General features: G+C 39.1%; 1 protein-coding gene across 26 annotated transcripts in view; it reads left to right on the top strand.

The window, feature by feature from the left end:
- CACNA1C (calcium voltage-gated channel subunit alpha1 C) overlaps positions 1-18,132 on the top strand; it is a 536,805-nt gene that overhangs the window by 452,236 nt on the left and 66,437 nt on the right. For all 26 annotated transcript variants that reach the window (XM_044416974.1, XM_044416973.1, XM_044416952.1 and 23 more), the window contains 2 exons: positions 1,945-2,103; positions 3,985-4,095. In XM_044416974.1, coding sequence (XP_044272909.1) covers positions 1,945-2,103; positions 3,985-4,095 — 270 coding nt within the window. The remainder of the gene's footprint in view (positions 1-1,944; positions 2,104-3,984; positions 4,096-18,132) is intronic.

The following is an 18,132-nucleotide window of genomic DNA, read 5'->3' as shown; positions in this document are numbered from 1 at the left end:
TAGGGATGGGGAACTTGGGGTTATCCAATGTTGTTGGACCCAAGCTCCCATCATCTCCAGACACCATGACCTATGGTCAGGGGTGATGGGGGTTATATTTTGACCGTGTCTGGAGGACCACAGGTTCCCCATTCCTGTCCTAACAGTAAAATCATTTTCTATTAAAGGCTGACATGCAAGCCAAAATTCTTATGGCACATATAAGCTGAGTAATGGTCCTGCTGTTGCAAGAGTTTCATAGAGGACAGAACATTCCCTGTGCATATTTTCATAGGAAGACTAGCTGCAGAGGGATAGGTATATAAGCAATTAGAGAAGTGAGAGATTCCATGTTCTGCTTCAGCCTTTTTTTATACTATCTTGGCAGGCAATAGCATTTCTTTGGTTCCAAAAGTGACTATGGAAATATCGCTCCATCTAATAGCAGACTCAGAAAGTGAATGCCAATGTGACCAAAGACAGACAAGGCATGCCAATGCCAATATGACCAAAGGCAGACAAGAATCATGTATCAGAATGCTTGGGAAACATTGAGGTTTTCAGGGATAAAAAACTAAATGGGGAAAATACCAAAGGGGACTAAGTATATTCAGTTATGAAAATGAAGTAAAAATTAGAGGGTAGTATCCTGGCTGGCTGAAACCCTGAATACTCTTGTTAGAAGGTGTAGAAACACTGCAACATTTTGTTGCATATCCCTCTTATTTATGACTAAATGCAAAAATGTCTCATAGCCCACCAACATGTATAAGCCAAACACAGATACTTCTTTTTGATATTTATTTTGTTAAGCATCTATCATTTAACCTATGGGTAGTGACAGCTGGTGTTTGAGTGTGTGGTTGAGGAACCTCTAAATCTACTCTGCCCCCAAAGAGATCCCTGGTGCATGAAACCTCCTGTCACAGCTGATTATCAGTGTAAGGAACTGTTTTTTAACACATGGTAAAGGTTACTTTTTTAGACAGAACATTCACTTTTGCTGATTCAGAAAGGTACCAAGTGGATAGTTCATTACAGCAAAAACAAGAGTATTACCTTAAAGGCTAATATGTTTATTATGTCATAAGGTTTTGGGAACTAAGTTATTACCATCTCAGGAAGCACAGTGGCTCTGAACCAAGATATCTTATATGAGTGGCTTGGAAGACATAACTGTGATATTCAGACCTTCTTCCCACCTACACACCTGCAACACTACCTTGATACTAGTCTGCCTTTATTTATTTCTGTACTGCCCCAGAGCTGACGCTCTCAGGACAGGTTACAGAGTCCATAAAAACAGATGACAAAATAACAATATCATAAAATCAGAAAAAGTATTTAAAAGGTTTTAAACAGCTAAAAAAAGAGAATAAGAAGACAATAACAAGGAATGGGGAGGAGTGACGGCAAACCATTGCTTTAAAGAAACATTGCATGAATTACTGAGATAACATGAACTGTAGTGGGGAACCAGTGACCCACATGCTGGATATGGCCTGTAAGACCTACCTAGATGGTCCATTGGTTTACCTCCTTGCCCCCTCCTCCATATGGCAGTTGTGCTTGCAATTCAGCAGAAGCTTTTATAGAAGCTTAAGAGATTTGGAATGGTGGTGTAATGTTTTGGGAAGAAGCAGCTAATCTCACAGCAGTTAGACATGAGAAATCCTCCCAAGCCTCAATAGGTGGCATATTTGGTATAGATGTGTATGAATTGGTTTTGGGATGGTGTCGAAGAGTGAGGGTCACTCTTTGTTTAGGCCCTAGGAACTGCTGACCACCTTGCCCAGAGGAGAGTTGCCTCCATTTTGAAAATTTCACCCTAAGATGAAATTGTGTGGAAGGATGGAATATAAATGCTTGTAATTAATTAATTAATATGCATGGAATTGTTCTGGACATTTTCTTTCTGCAGACAGAGGATCTACCTCAATGTTTTGTTTTGGTTTTTTTTTACAGCGCCAATGTGTAGAATATGCTCTGAAGGCCCGTCCCCTGAGGAGATATATCCCCAAAAACCAGTACCAGTACAAAGTATGGTATGTGGTGAACTCCACCTATTTTGAATACCTGATGTTCGTCCTCATTCTGCTGAACACGATCTGCTTGGCCATGCAGGTAGGTCAGAAGTTAGAAGGTACTGCATTAGGGTTTAGTTTACTCAGTTGTGTTCAGTTCAAAATAATATTTATGATCAAAAACTGAATAGATGTTATTTAGTAATAACCTAAATGGTGAAGAAGAAGAAAATAAAGGCTGAGGAGGCAGGCTTTAGAAAAGACCTAATGTTCAACCATCATCAGTAGGTTTTCCAGGAATAGAGTACTAAAATTCTGTGATGAAAAGAATTCCCTTTGTTCCATGAGAACAGAACAATTTGTGTCAGATAAGCAAATTCTGTTTAAACAAACCTATCTGCCAAATACCATTGCAAACTTTTTACATACAGAAATAACATTGTCTTTTAAAGTCCACACCTCCTTTGCTTTTCCTTAATTGCATTAGGATTCTGTAAAAGCATACATTCTCAAATGCTGTTATACAAGTTAAAAATTAAATTAGTATAAATTTCTGCAACATAGATTTTTCTTTAGCTGTACTTAAGCATATACTATATCCCAAGGACTGAAATTGTGAATAGGAAATTGAAATGGCGCTTGCCTGCCTGTGGTATTAGTATTAATATTCTGATAAGAGGAATTGGTTGGTTCAGTTATAATTCTAATAGTTATAGGATTATTTGTTAGAAGTGCAACTGATGAAAACATAAGTATATCAGATATTTGATACTGAGATGGAGAGCCATATGAATACAGACTCTAAAACCAAGATAGGAAATACGAGTTTCCCATGACAGATATGAAGTAGGGATTTTTGTTTTTTTTAAACTTTTCTAGACCATCCCATTACTGAAGTCTCAGGATGGTTTAACAATACAAAATATAAAAAATTTAAAATACAGCATCCTAAAATTCAACTAATACTAAAACCCCAATTAAAACAGTCAGGTCTTAAAACATTGGGAAAATAAAAAGGTTTTGGCCTGGCACTGAAAAGAATAAAGTGACGGCACCAGACAAACCTCTCTGGGGAGCGAATTCCACAACTGGGGCACCACCGCAGAGAAGGCCCTTCTCCGGATAGTCCCCCTCCTAATCTCCTTCAGGGAGGGTACCCGGAGAAGGCCATCTGCCCCAGATCTTAAGGGGTAGGCAGGCACATATGGAAGGAGATGCTCCATCAGGTAACCAGGCCCTAAGCCATTTAGAGCTTTATAGGTCATCACGAGCACCTTAAATTGGGCCCAGGCTTCAACTGGAAGCCAGTGTAGGTGGAAAAGGACTGGGGTTCTATGTTCATACCTGCTGGACCCTGGTGGCTCTATTCTGGACCACTTGAAGTATTCGGATTGTCTTTAGAGCACATAGAGCACAGGATTTCATGTGTATGCAGAAAAGATCCCAGTTCAAAATGAAAGCAATTTTATGGACCCTGGGAGAGCATTCCAAGGACAATAGATTGCTCATAAAGTTCCTCTGAGGCCATGGACAGTGCTTCAACTTTGGAAGGGAGAGTCAGAGATTTCTCCCACACACCCCACTGTAGCCAAAGAGAGAAACATACTGACCTCAAAAAGGGAGAAAAGGAGGCATTCTAGTGGGCAGGGAGAGAAGGAAGACAGAAAGACCAGGATATGAGTTACCTTGAGCCTCTTCCAGCCTGCCTTCCCAAATCTGTAACTTGGGAGGATGGGGAGGCAAAGAACACCACCTTTTACTTTTCTTGCCTTGCATTAAATGGTAGGATACCTCCAAGTTCCAGTCATGGAGAGCTCAACTGATAAGACTGTGTCCTTAAAATCCAGTAAATATTTTAGGGATGATGGGATGGAGAAGGGAGGGGAAACCTTTTTTAGGAACCTTTCAGAAAGGGCAGGTGATTATGTATGTAACGTAACAATCCATTTTTCAACATGCTCAATATACTGGCTTTTTTTAGCACCATGGTCAGAGCTGTATCTTCAAAGAAGCAATGAACATCCTCAACATGCTGTTCACTGGCCTCTTCACTGTTGAGATGGTTCTGAAATTAATTGCCTTTAAACCCAAGGTAGGTATTTCTGATCAGGGTTTCTCTCTGTGGTCCAAGAGAGGACAGGAGGATATGAAAGGTAATAAATCCCAGACTATCCCTCATTCTGCTTCATCACCTACTTAGGATTTGAGCAGTTACTGTCTGGACTGGAGTCTCAATCTGTGCTTGGAAGGGTGTTCCATTTTTGAGTTGAGTACAGAGTCAGAAGAGCATTCTCTTTCTCTCGTTCACACACACACACACACACACACACACACACACACACACACACACCATCCTACTTTGAGGTCGTATAAGTGCTATGATAGTTTAATTTTTCAGAAGAGATGAATGGGTGAAAGATACACATCTTTACAAAGCATCATGGTCAGTATAAGAGGCAGGGCTTTGGTGAATTGAATCATGGTTACAATAGAAAGACATTCAACTTGCCTCTTTTGCAGTCACCCTAAAACTGAGAAACTGAAGAGAATCCTTTCCTTTATCCTTTCCTTCTTCTGAACAACAGAAAGCTGGGCTTTCTAACTGGGAGGCAAAATGTTCTTATGCCATATATATCCTGATGGTGTCTGAGCCAGCAGTGGTCAATCAAGACAGAGACATTGAAGCCATGGTGAATGGCTTAATAAAACTGTTGACCCAGAGTGTGGCAACTGTGAAAAAACTGCATCCATTTTAGCAATAAGGATTAGACAAATTCTTAGAGAATAAAGCTGTCAGTACCTAGTAGTCATGATGGTTATATATCCTGCATCCAGGATCGGAAGCAACATGCCTCTTAATACCAGTTGCTGGGCATTAGCAGTGAGAGAGAGGTCTTTTCCACATGTCCTGCTTGTGGGCTTCTCATAGGCATCTGGTTGACCACTGCAGGAACAAGATACTGGTATGGATAAGATTTTGGTCTGATCCCACAGGGATCTTGTGTTTTTATGTTTTTCTAAGCATTCTTTCCTTTCCTTTTCTGCCATCAAATATGGGTACTCCTTTTAAAAAAAAGCAGATACGTTAAAAGCAGTCATGGATTTAACATAGCATTGTAGCTTGGCCTGAAGTTATAAGATGGTAGTAGTGCATCATATATGTATTTACAGTGGTACCTCGGCTCACGAACGCCATGGTTCATGAACAAATCGGATCACGAACAAACATTTCATTAAAATTTTGACGTGGGTCGCAAACTCTGCATTGGGTAGCAACCAAGATCTCAGCCATCTCCCCCACCCCCCGAGTGGAGAGATGGCTGTGATCGCAGTTCCGTTCACGCAGGGAAGACTTGCATGATCACGGGCGCGCTCCTGCGGGAATGATGGGCGCAATATCTTGGCCATCTCCCCACTCAGGGGGGTGGGGAGATGGCTGCGATCACAGTTGCTTTCGTGCTGGGAAGGCGTGCGTGATCACAGGCGTGCTCCTGCAGGAAAGATGGGTGCAATATCACCCATTCCCCCCCCAACCAGCATGATTGCGGCCATCTCCTCACCCCACCCTTGAGTGGGGAGATGGCCACAATCGTGCTAGGGACGGGAGGGAGATGGCCGAGATCGTGCCCATCTCCCTCCCCCAGCGCACTGTTTGCACCTGTCTCTTCCTCCCCCAGCGCGCCACAATCACGCCCGTTTCTCCCCCCCACCCCCCACTGCACGTGGATGATGGGTGTGTGCCGGGATGACAGGAGCCTGCAGGGAGGACAGGCGTGTACGGGGATGACAGGTGCGATCTCGATCGTGCGGGGGGGGGCAGGGGGATGACCACGCTTGTGCTTGGGGTGGAGAGGTGGCCGCGATCTTTGTTGTTGTCACTTTGCTTCACATTTTTCTGATTTAAAAAATGGTTACAGAATGGATTAACCTTATTTACACTGAACCTTATGGGGAAATTTAACTTGGCTCATGACCAATTCAGGTCATGTCCAGAGTCCTGGAACGGATTAAGTTCGTGAGCCAAGGTACCACTGTATTTATGGCTGCACTATGTACAACTTCTACAACTTCAAACCAAGTCTCTTGCCCCAAATCATTCATTTCCTCAACAGAAAAATCCACATAGGCACCAATAGAATCTTCTCATCTGAATAAAATTGTGACTGGGGTGGGGGGCACTATTTGCTGGGACTAGAGCAGGGAAAAATTAAATCATCTTTCCATATACCTAATGTAGATCATTTCTCCTGCTTGCCACATTGACAATTGTAGATTACAACAGGGTGTGGAGATTTCAGACTTGTAGGATTCACTTAATTTTTTAGCAGAACCCTGAGATCCACAAAGTGGAGCCAAATGCAAAAGACATACGCTTCCAATTAAAGCATTCTGAACCTAGGAACTTGCTTTGAATACCAGAACTGACATAAATTCAGTCTTTCTATACCAAAATCCAGTTCTGGTCACTGCCCACCCTCCTACATACATATTCTCCATTTCAGCAGTATATTTTGGAGTAGTCATTCAGTTCTTGCCATTGCTAAATGATTGGGAGTCAGAAATCCTTGCCAATTCGCTTTATATCACCCAGCAGCTTATCTATCTTAGCCTTCTTCTACCCCAGTTTAAAATGACACATATAACATGTCATTTGGTCCTTAGGCTAGACTCTGTTCTGTAATCAGGAGAAGCCCAGCAGCCATATGCGTCTGGGGATGTTACCCTGCTCTATGCTACCTAGCTGTCAGAGGTAACAAACAGCTTGAAGTGACTACATGGATTATCTTGTTTCATTTGTTGCAAAAACTGTTTAGCCATCTATCCTTTGGTATGCTACTGAATTTATCACATCTACAGTATCTTTATCAAAGATCTGTTAGCTGGAATTGTAAGTGCAGCTGTAGGCTTCCATGCTGTTAAGCCCACTGGGTGGGAAATCTTGAAAGTTTCTGGAATCCACCCAAGCAGTCACTAACTAGGACAATGAGAAGCACTCCATTATGTTTCTTTTTCTTTGTTATATCTGGATGCTTATATCCTAACCAAGTGAACAAGCTGTTTTCTTTAAGATAGAGGCGGGAAACTGCTTTATAGCTAAAAGCCTTACCAATTGAAAAGAATAACATTCCTATGTAGATTTATAGCTTACTGTAGTATCAGTCACAGATTCCAAGATCTAATTAATTAATTTACAGAATAAATTGAATGGGACTGGCAGGCAGCTACTACGTGCTTTTAGTATGTGCATAATAGTTCCAGAAAACCACATTTTTCTGGCTTTCCAAAAATCCCTTTCTCCTATTTACCGCACAGGGATAGGAATGTATGTCTCTTTTCCCCTTACTACTGTAGCATATTTGTAGATTTTTTTAGGATAAAACCAGCTTAAGACAACTTACAACATACAGTGAAGATTTGGAACCATTTTCCTTTGCTTTACTTTGTTTTTGTGTGTAGTAATAAATCCTTTACTTAGAATTTCACTTATTCATTGATTAATTCAGATTTATAAAGATTATATTGCAAGAGGGGCAGGGCTGGAGCAATCCCCCTCCCTGAAGTGTTTAAACAACAAGCTAAAAGAATGTCCAAATGATAAAAATAAAAAGTGAACATATTTGGATGTTTGAAAGTTAGCTTAATTGTGTGGCTGCCACCCCCTTTCCAACTCACACGATTCAGAACTTGAACAGCTGCAGCAGGAATGAGGTAAACGTAGTAACAATCATGTACATTTTAGAGTGTTTTCAACCTACCCTTTTCAAGACAGTAGCCCACCACAGATTTTTAAGTAGCATTATATTGCTTTGAAAAAGTAAATTGAGGGCTCTTTAATATGTAGATATGAAAAAACTTAAGTGTCCTTTGGAAGGGTAAAATAGAAAGATTGCCTCTCCATTTAGCCATCTGAGTTGATAGACATAAGGCTTATTTTTTACATATGGATTAGACTGGATTATGAATTGCAGCTTTATGAAATGTCTTGGCATTTTTGGATTGCATTGCTGCAGAGTTGGGAACTGAGTTTAAACTACATAACATACAGGGATTTGTACTTTTTGCCCCCACTGCCCACTTAATATGCCTATATTGCACTACATCCTTTTTTAAAGGCCTTTGCCATATAATCAATCCTATAGTTGATTTATAAGAAAGCTGACAGACTAAATCCAGTATGAAAAACTGAACAGGGAAAAAGGGGGACTTTTTCTTTCACAATGAATGTACCCAGGGAATTGGTGCATTTCTGCAACATTGTGACAGGTTTGCTTCCAGACTAGCAGTTAAAAGTTTTAATAATATCATTACAAATGATATGAACAAGTATGTGCAACATATGGGAAGCACTACATTTGCTATTATACTTAATAATTTAGTATTTAAAATTATTTACATAGTGTTAAAAAACTCACTAGGGTGGTATCCTGGTATCTGACTTGCAATAGTGCCTGCAGGGACAGCAGCTACACAAAAAGAGAATAATGCTACAGTGAAGGTGATTTACTCATCATAGGGAATCCTAAATTTGTGAGCTCAGGAGACTTCATATCAGAAGTATGAAACATCACTAAAACAGAAGCAAATGGCTGGAAATATATCAGTCAGTGATAGCTGGGGTAGAGCTGAAACAGTACGTTTCAAAACACTCTTCTTGAAATTCTGTATAATTGAAAATTCAACCAACATTTTATATTCAGTAACTAAGGATATCTGCAATGATATTTAAATAGACTATATAGCCTTTGAAAGCTGATATGCAAGGAATTGGGGACTGAATTTTAAAATTTTTAGTAGTCATAAATACAATATCTATCAAGATGACTCTTAATTCCATTGTATGGACAAGCTCTCAAAACTGATAGTGACTGAGGAAAGCTGCTTATTAGTTGCTGTGTATGTAGTTATCTACTATGGACACCAAGCAGATATCAAGAACGTCAAAGTAGATTAGGTCAAGACTAATTGTTATTGTAGCATTTTCCCTTCACTGACTGATATGTATGAAGGTTGACATGAAAAACATTGCATTAGAAGGCAAAATCCATGCAGATTTTGCAAGAAACAATCATGAACAGTAGCACCCCCCCTTAAATATCACTTAAGAAATACTATTAGATCCAGCCATTACACTGGATACCTGTGTTGTGTCAGTGATATGAAGATTTTCACCGGATTAGATAGGAAACCAACTGTAGCTCATCCTGTCTAGCTCTGCCAGAGGGAGCTTGAATACAGTTTTCGGTGTCTTGTTAAACAGTGCGTTGTTTCAGTGACTTGACTACTACAGTATGTTTTACATGGGGCTATGTTTGAAGATTGCTCAGAAATTTCATTTAGTGTAAAATGCAGGCCTAGGCTGCTGGGTAGCATAGGCTGTGTAGAACACATATGTCCAGTTTTGAAATAGCTTCAATGTCTTTTTAGGTATTTACAAGTGAAATGTAAAGGTCTGGTGCTATCCTATAGGGCACTCTGTAGTTTAGGACTAGGATATCACAAGAACTGCCCATTCCCATATGTACCTACTTGGGTTTTGGGTTTCTGGAGAGTTCCTTCTTATTCCCACCTGTTGAGGCCAGGTGTATCATCACTGGAGATCAGGCTTTTGGAATAGTGGCAGTATCTTTAGAATGTCTTTCCAATGTCCATATCCCCAGTGCCCACATCTATGACTGCCAGGTACAAATGGGTTTATTTGCCCATGACTTAACTCTGTTTCCTTTGCTTTTAGGGTTTACTGTTTATCAGCTGCTGGTCTGAGTTTTAGTTAGACTTTAATCCTCAAGCCCTATTTTATTTTGTTTGTATATTGCTGTTTCAATCATTTTGCTTTCTTATGAGATAGACTACAAATATATTTAATAAATGGGTGGGATGATATGGCACTTGAATAAACCACTGTGTTTTCAGTGGCTCTCTAATTTCTGAGTAAGAAAAGCTGCATGGATTGGAGAGGAGATGTAGATAACATAAAGCATGTGAATGTCACTTTGAAAGGATGCAGTTGTTTTCTTCTTGGATAAGTAAAAATAAGCATTATGTTTCTACAGAACATTTGTGCCTTTGGGACAAACTTCACAATTAAAAGCTTGTCTCCTTTGCTTGCTGAAGATTGAACTGTAAATTGTGGTGTGTTTCATTCTCTGTGGCATCAAGTTAATAAATATACAGGCTAGTCAACTAGTAATAACTATTGTTCCCCACCACCCAAATTAATGGATCAGTGACAAATAGTGTGTAAAAAGGTGCTGCTCCAGGTAAAAAGCTTTGCTCTTTAGGCAGCTCTTTTCTCCTTCTTCTCATATTTGACAATGCTATCACTGATATATACTGTTATGGCTAAATTGCATTGTAGCTTCAATAGAACATGCATTATCTCTGCTTGATGTCAGTTCCTGTTGATGCTCAGCAGTATTCCCAGTATTCATGTACTTGATTCTCTCAGGATAGTGAGTCAGGATGCACTAAGGTTGAAATAATAGTGTATGAGTAATTTAGCTAAAATCAAGAATTTATCTCTACTGTACCATTCTACAGAAATACCTTCTTCCATGAAGCTCAGAGACTAATGCTAAGCTTTAAATAGCCAGGGGCAGTCATAGAGGGCATGTCCAACTGAGCATGTGGATGTACTACACTGACAGCAAGTAAAAGAGTATCTGTTATCCAAATATTGAAGACAATATTGAAAATTAGTGTGAAAATCTTCAGATGCAAACTGAAAAAAATCAATGCCAATTAACCTAATTTGTATAGGAATTCTTTCCAGACCTTTTCCTATTCAACTTTTTCCAAAAATCCTGCCTTATTAATAAGAAACATAACAGTACTTATAACAACATCCATCTTGCATATGTCTCCTCATGAGTAAGAGGGACTGGCTTACTTGGGAGTAAGCATTAGCACCAAATTCTGAGCACCTAGAATTCATTCCATAAGAGGTAGCAAAGGTCTAATGAAGTCTGTTTATGCCTTAGTGCTCCACACATAAATCAACAATTGAAAACAGCTCCCGTGTATCTGCTGACTACTTCTGTATTGCCTCCATTCCCCATTTATTGTTTATGGGGGATGGCAGAATTTGCCCCAGTATGACAAACAGTTGGGCATTCTTGGTGCTCGTATTGTTGTCCCTGTTCCACATCCATGCCACATCTGTGCCAGCATCTGCTGCTGTCTTCCTCGAGAAGGAAAAGAGAGGGCAAACCTAGAACATTGCACTTTTCATGCATGCAGATTCAGCTATTGCATACACGCACTCTTCCACCTTATCAGAAACATCTAGTAAGCCAGGGACTCTTAAGTATGGAGTGGTACATGCATGTGCACGTGTATGTTTTGAAGCTGAAGCTTGGAGCATCAAGTGTAACTCTGCCTCATGTATTCTGTCATTGGCCAAAGTAAACATCGGACTACAGAAGTTAGATCTGCAAATTTTAGAAGGTTTCTGTTATGGTTCAGTTATGTGGAAATTCTTGACTGGTTTTGCTTGCAGACTTCTTAGAACTGCCTGAAGTTCAGAAATAGTGACTGTCTCCATATGATAGGAGCTTAATGACAAATTAGGAGCTTAATGACAAATTTTCAGTAATAAAGATATGTAAAGTAGGGAGGACACAATGTCCCGTAGTTAAAAAATTGTTTTAGCAGATCTGAGTGTAAAGCCATATATTCTATTAATTTCTGTGTGATTTTGACTGTTCCAATTTTACATTCCCACCTTAATGGTGACAGACATGATTGTTTTTTAAATCCATAAAGTGCCAGTTAATGTAAAATTTGCATTGCATGCTCACACAAAACTTCTGCTGTACAAACACAGTCACCTTGTGATGCTTGTACACCTCTGCCCCAACTTCACATTAAGATGAGTTGATCTGGGAAGTTAAAGGGAGAAGGCCATTCCTTATCAGAACATTGTATGACCTGGCTGAACATGTATGAACATGTGGTGCTGCATTGTGCTGAGTCAGATTATTGACTGATGCCACCTACTTTGGTGGTGGTGGTTCTCCAAATTCTCAGATCACCTTTATTTGACTCTTTAACTGGAAGTGTCAAGGAATGGACTTGGCTTGACAGCACCACATGTGAAAAGGTCTTGGAGTAGATTACAAGCAAAACATGAATCAGCAGTATGATGTAGCAACTAAAAAGGCTAATGGAATCAACAGAAGTACTATAGAAACAGAGCGAGGCAAAGGGGGCCTCCCGGGCCATCTACTATGTTCTGCATCAACACATAGTGTTCAGATCATAAGAAAAAATGGCACCATTCCATTCTTTATTGGTCAGACTCATCTGGACTACTGTGTCCATTTTGGGCATCACAGTTTAAAAAGGATATTGACAAACTAGGGCAAATTTAGAAGATGGTGGCAAAGAGGGTGAGATGGAAAGAAATTGCATGTCATGTCTTTGCTTCCTTTTTGGAGGTGGACTGGTACCGTTTCCAAAATAAGTTGAGCACAAGGGAGAAATATTATACCAACTTCAAATTTAACAAGACCAGCTGGTTAATTAATCATAGTTACCAAGATCTTGGATCAACACAGGAAGTGGAAAGATTATCCAAGAAGAAGCAAAAGTCTGTGTATGTGTGTATGTACTTCACAGTTTCTGAAAATTGTTTGTTTGTTTGGAATATTTTATAGCACTTTTCCACAAAAGTCATAAGGCAATATACAACAGTACAATAAAACAACAGCAAGCTAAAAATAAGAAGAAAATTATATTCAAATATTAAAAATATTAAAACTACTAATAACTCTTAAATGGCTAAAATTAAAAGAATATTTCTTAATTCCATTTCACAAAGCTGAGAGAGGGGGATCAATCTTAACCCCAAAGGAAAAGCATTCCACAGTTTGTGAGTGATACAGGAGAAAGCTCTTTCACATGTACCTAATAAACTAGCTTCTGTAAGCAGTAGTATCCTTTTTCTGCAAATCCAAGTAATTGGAAGTTTCACAGTAAGTCAACCTTTCCTGACCAGGCCCCTCCTGATATTTTGGATTATATTTCCATACAGGACTGTGGTTTGGTGCTGAAATGTTTGATAAAGCTGTACTTAACCAATCCAATGCTAAACCTTGGTGAGTCCTGGTACATGCATTTACATGTTTGCAAAGGAGAGGACAGCACACACTTTGAAGCCTCAGAATATAACTAGGCATAAAGGCCTTTATTTCCCTAAAATCCAGCATTATCTACATAATTCTCCTGGCTTATGAAATTATTAATAATTAATAAGTTGAGCCCGAAACTCTGGTGCTAGCTTGATTTGAATTAATGTTCCTAATCCCTGTACATTTTACTGGATTTCTATGCAGAGGGCAGACTAGTTAGTGCTTAAATATACTGATTATTTTCTCCAAGAGATCTTTAATACAACAAGAGACTCTCTGTTTAGACCTCGAAATATGCTCCAGATGGTGTTGCCCCTACTTTTAACAAGACTTGCTTAACATCACACTTTGAGCTCAGTTGCACAGGTTGTAAGAGTAGTGTCTTCAGATAATACAGTGATACAGTGTTCACAAAACCCTTGGGCTTCTTCCTTGTTGATTTCAGTAGGCAAGGAAACCAAGAGGGGATCAGCAAGAACACTGAGCACTTCTGACCTCCTTTCCTTGCACAAATGAGATTCCACACCAGCCATCTACAGTATATTAACTAATTGATCATGGGGTGACTTATTCTCTCTTGGGACTTCACTGGAAAAGGGTGTATTTCATAAGAAAACTATTCAGCCTCCTGTCCTCCTCTGCTAAAAAAGATTTCAGTATTTTATGTGCCTTTAAGAAACTCCCACCAGAATGTTGTGAATAATCTCTTGGGACTTCCACATAATGATAACATAACCATACCTCGAATATGAAAGCAAAAGGGCTTCTACTGGTCAAGAAATTTAATGTTACATGTTAAATATTCAGTTGCAAAAATAAACAATGCCATCAATTAGTTCTCAGTTGGACCTTCTAACTTATTCTCCTGGGAGAAAAAGAACCCACAAGAAAGTTTCTGGTGGGAAAATGCTTCCTTCTTTTCAGATTGAAACTCCTTCCTCAATTAGCTTTTCCCTTCATGAACCATTCATGCGACAACAAATGTGGCTTAAAAGAGCTTTCTGCTAGCCTAGCAAACAATTTCCAGATAGAAATTTCTCTCCTTTTAATATGTGTTGATGATTATTGATAACAATTTACCCTCTGATAGCAAAACAAAGCCATTCAGGAAGAAAGATTAGCTTTTTAAGGAAGGATTTATATACAGGTGAGTCCAATAGGGTGTTTCTGAAACTACTTGGCTATATTATTTATTTGACCTGTAATGACTACAAAAACAGTATTATTATTCTTACAGGTGGGTCAATGGCAGGATTAGAGAATGGTTTTAAAGGCATGACCTTATATTTAAGCCTTACTTGAAATGTCAGAATGATAGTTGAGATTGTATATCTCCATGTATAATCAAAACAAGGGCAAATGCTGAATTCTTCCAGCTTTGTTAATGGTTAACAATATATTCCAAAGGTGACAGGATATGCAGCAGTATCCACTGAAGTGGACAGATGGGAAACTCGACAGAGGGACATTTGATAACCTCATTGTAAACACAGAGCAACTGTGTCAGTGTTCAGGAAGGAACCAGAACCATTTGGTGTAAAAATCAAACCCAGGAGTTCCTGATGTGGGGAGAAATGCAACTCCTACAATGGAAACCATATTCTGCCCTAAATTTTATGCACACCTCAAGTGAGCATCCATTTTCACAGTAATAACTTCTGTATCCCCCAAGAGTGCACTCCTCCATGTTCTCAGATTCTCTTAAGGCCAAAATTTGGTGCAGTGAATAATCTGCTCTTCACTGGCTTTGGTGGTTTTCCTAGTTGACCATGAAAGGAAATCTATCAGATGGATTTAGTCACAAAATCTGCTATATTTTAAATTTGATACAACCCGATTGAAGGCATATATTTCAGTATATCTTAACAAAAGGAATCAAAGTATTTCGTCCTATCCATCATCAAGGATTCAGAACATAAAACGGGCAGATATTTCCAAAGTTAGTTCTGCCATGGATACCTCACTTTCTGATACCAAACCAAAGCCATTTTCAAACATTCTACCGTCTGATCTCTTTGCACTTCCTTTAAGTACAGATAGTTATTGATGTGGAACAATAGGAACAGCTTTTCTTTTACTGCCACTCTGTTGTAGCCTGGATCCACCATCAGTAGCTTGATAATCGTACTTGCATAATTAATATAGGGAAGTGCCTTGCTGTGTATCTGAAGGAAGATTAGTCAGGTCTCTTTTCCAAGAAGTAGTTACTTTGCCTAGTGACTTACAGATCAGTAGACTGGATTGTGTCCTGTTCTTGGACTACTGAATTTGACTCCTATAGGAAACTTTTCTTCCTTACTGGGATACAGTAGTGTTCATTTGGCATACTAATACGTATGCTTATGTGTTTGTGTTTTAATGGCTTAATATTTATTTATTTATTAGGATATTTTTATCCTGTCCAATACGGTTCATCTCTGGACAGCTTACAAATGCCTGAGCTTTTGGAAGATGGGATAGCACAGTACTCACCACAGCCAATATTTAATAATTGTTTGTGGCTGTCACACTAAATTACTCATATTAAGTCTTGCAACAATGCTAATTGTACTTGCAGAAGCTCAGCTTAAATTTTATAATGCACAGCTTGAAAATGTAACAGAACTGATTTGACAAGAGCCCATTGTGGACACAATATGAATTTGTACACTACAAGCAATGACCACCCTACAATATCACTCTAAGACTTATAAAAAAGTGAAGTTTGTGCATAGCCAGAAAGCCAACTATATCTTTTTCATATAGCTTATTTTTGTATAACTTTTTAATGCAACAGTACAGGGGAAAGGGAAGCCAGGCTGAAATTAGGGTATGGGGGAGCTTTATCCCTTTGTCCCTTTTATGACTCCAAGTAAATTGCCTCATGCTTGCTATTTGCAATGATAGAAAAACTCCCAACCGGGTTGATTCCAGTTGGGACCATAACAGGGCAAATGGGTAAAGCCCCCACCCTAACCAGAGCCCTGGTCCCAATCAGGCTTGCCCACCTGCTCCCTATTTTAGCAACTTTTTAAAAAGACCATTACAGAATGACAAACCATTTGACACATGTCACATTTGATTTAGCCCTAAGTAATCTGTCATAGATGCTGGAAAGATGGAAATAAAAGGTGACATGATTTAGCTCCTAGTAATAAGAACAAGATACTCTAAGATCACTGACGAAGCTAGGTCCTATGAAAACACTGACCTCTTGAGAACTTCCAAGCACTCATCTGTTCAGTGATCATTAACATACTTGTTCTAGTCTGTTGTAAACATCCACTGAATTTGTTGTGTTATTAATCATACTATCTGTGCCTTTTAATCCACATTTTTTTCCCTTCCTCCTTGCATTGTTAGCTCTCTAATTACAGATTTATTCCAGATCTACCAGGTTCCTAGAGATGCTGGAGACGACGGTGACACTAATTTAACTGCTTTACTCTGAAACTTATAGGCTGGGTATTGACTAATAACTCCCAAATATTGATTTCCTGGATTCTCCTCTCCCGTCATGATGTATTAAGTTTTCTATCAGTGGGATAACAAATTGAAAATTTGTCCTCCATATTATAGGTGTTCAGTTTTCAAACAAGTCTGTGTTCCATGGTGTAAATGGAAATTTCCCTTGTGTACTTTTGAAATATATTTAGCTTCCTTCTAACTCCATCCTCTCTTCCTCTCCCACATCCCCCAACAAAGCACTCTAATAATTCCTCTAATACTGAGAAGTATAAATCAGTCAGAAAGACAGCCAGTTATAAAAAAAAAAGTGGATAGCACTGTAGGGTTCAGAAGAGAATTCTTGGCCATAATCTGCCCCAGCTGTGATTTATAACTTTCTCTAAGTTTTCTAAACCTGGTTTGTCAGATGTCAGTGCTAGAACCTATTGCTCCCCCCCCATTCCATTTTTTTCTTTTTATAAAATTTCCTGGGAACTCCAGCTCACATTCCACCCATGACCTGCTCTCCCCTGCACTAAAAATATCATCCGCTGTGCCACTTGTGTTCCCTTTCTTTGAAAACAGGCCACAGCTGGAGAAACAGGGAAGCCAAACTAGCAAAAGCTGATAAACAATCAGAAGTCTGGAGATATGCTATTTCTTAGAATTACAGAAAAGTATCTGGATCATTTTGGAAAAGGGATGTGCAGGAAGGAATTGTCTTGAAAACAATCTGCAATCCGTCATCAAATTTTTTAAATTTATTTTGATAAGGGACCCAAACCAAATCTCGCAACTCATAAGAATTACAGTCTTTAGTTTACAATCTACCTTAAATTAATCTATTTTTAATTGCCATAAAGAGATAGGGAAGGACTATATGGTAATGGAGACATTAAAATGCACATTAATTATATAAAATAGGAATATCTGTTTGAAAGATTATAGTCCTGATTATCTGTTCAGGGGAAAATATGAGAGTTTGGTAGAACTTTCAAAAATGCATCAGCTAGTTAATCATTCCCTATCTCCAGCACATCCTTGATAGAGCAACTAATTTCTGAATATAATATAAAATATAATATCTTTTGATTTGATCTGAGCACAGGGCCCATTAGCTTTCAGGTGACCAGAGTCTCCACTGCTTGGTCCCCATGTTCAAAATACAGTCCAAGCTCTACTTCCCATAATGGATGATTTTAGAGCTCTACATAAATGGGAACATGCTTCACCCAACAAAGTCCTGAGTTGCCCACATGTCAAAGTAGAACATTCTTTGTTGATAAAGCTCAAAGAAGGAAAAAGAAAGCTGCAACAAAACTAGAGAGAAGTGTTCCTTTATATTAGTAAGTGTCCAAGAACCATTTTATTCTTGGTCTACAATGTACACTCACACAAGTAGTCCTTACACATGCATCTAATCCCTTTGGCTTCAATGGGATTGTGTGTTTGATTAATGGCAACTTGTGCACCTCTTTGGCAAAACATAGTCCAAGCTGCTCTTCTAAAGCTACTGGAGGGTACCAGGGCAGTAATTCTAATGCCAATTTTGAACTGTTTTTGTCTGTCTAACA

This window comes from Varanus komodoensis, unplaced genomic scaffold, assembly GCF_004798865.1.
Source record: "Varanus komodoensis strain SLA01 unplaced genomic scaffold, ASM479886v1 scaffold85, whole genome shotgun sequence".
Lineage (NCBI taxonomy): Eukaryota > Metazoa > Chordata > Lepidosauria > Squamata > Varanidae > Varanus > Varanus komodoensis.
The sequence above is the reverse complement of the archived record's forward strand: the minus strand, read 5'-3'. Positions and strand labels throughout refer to the sequence as shown.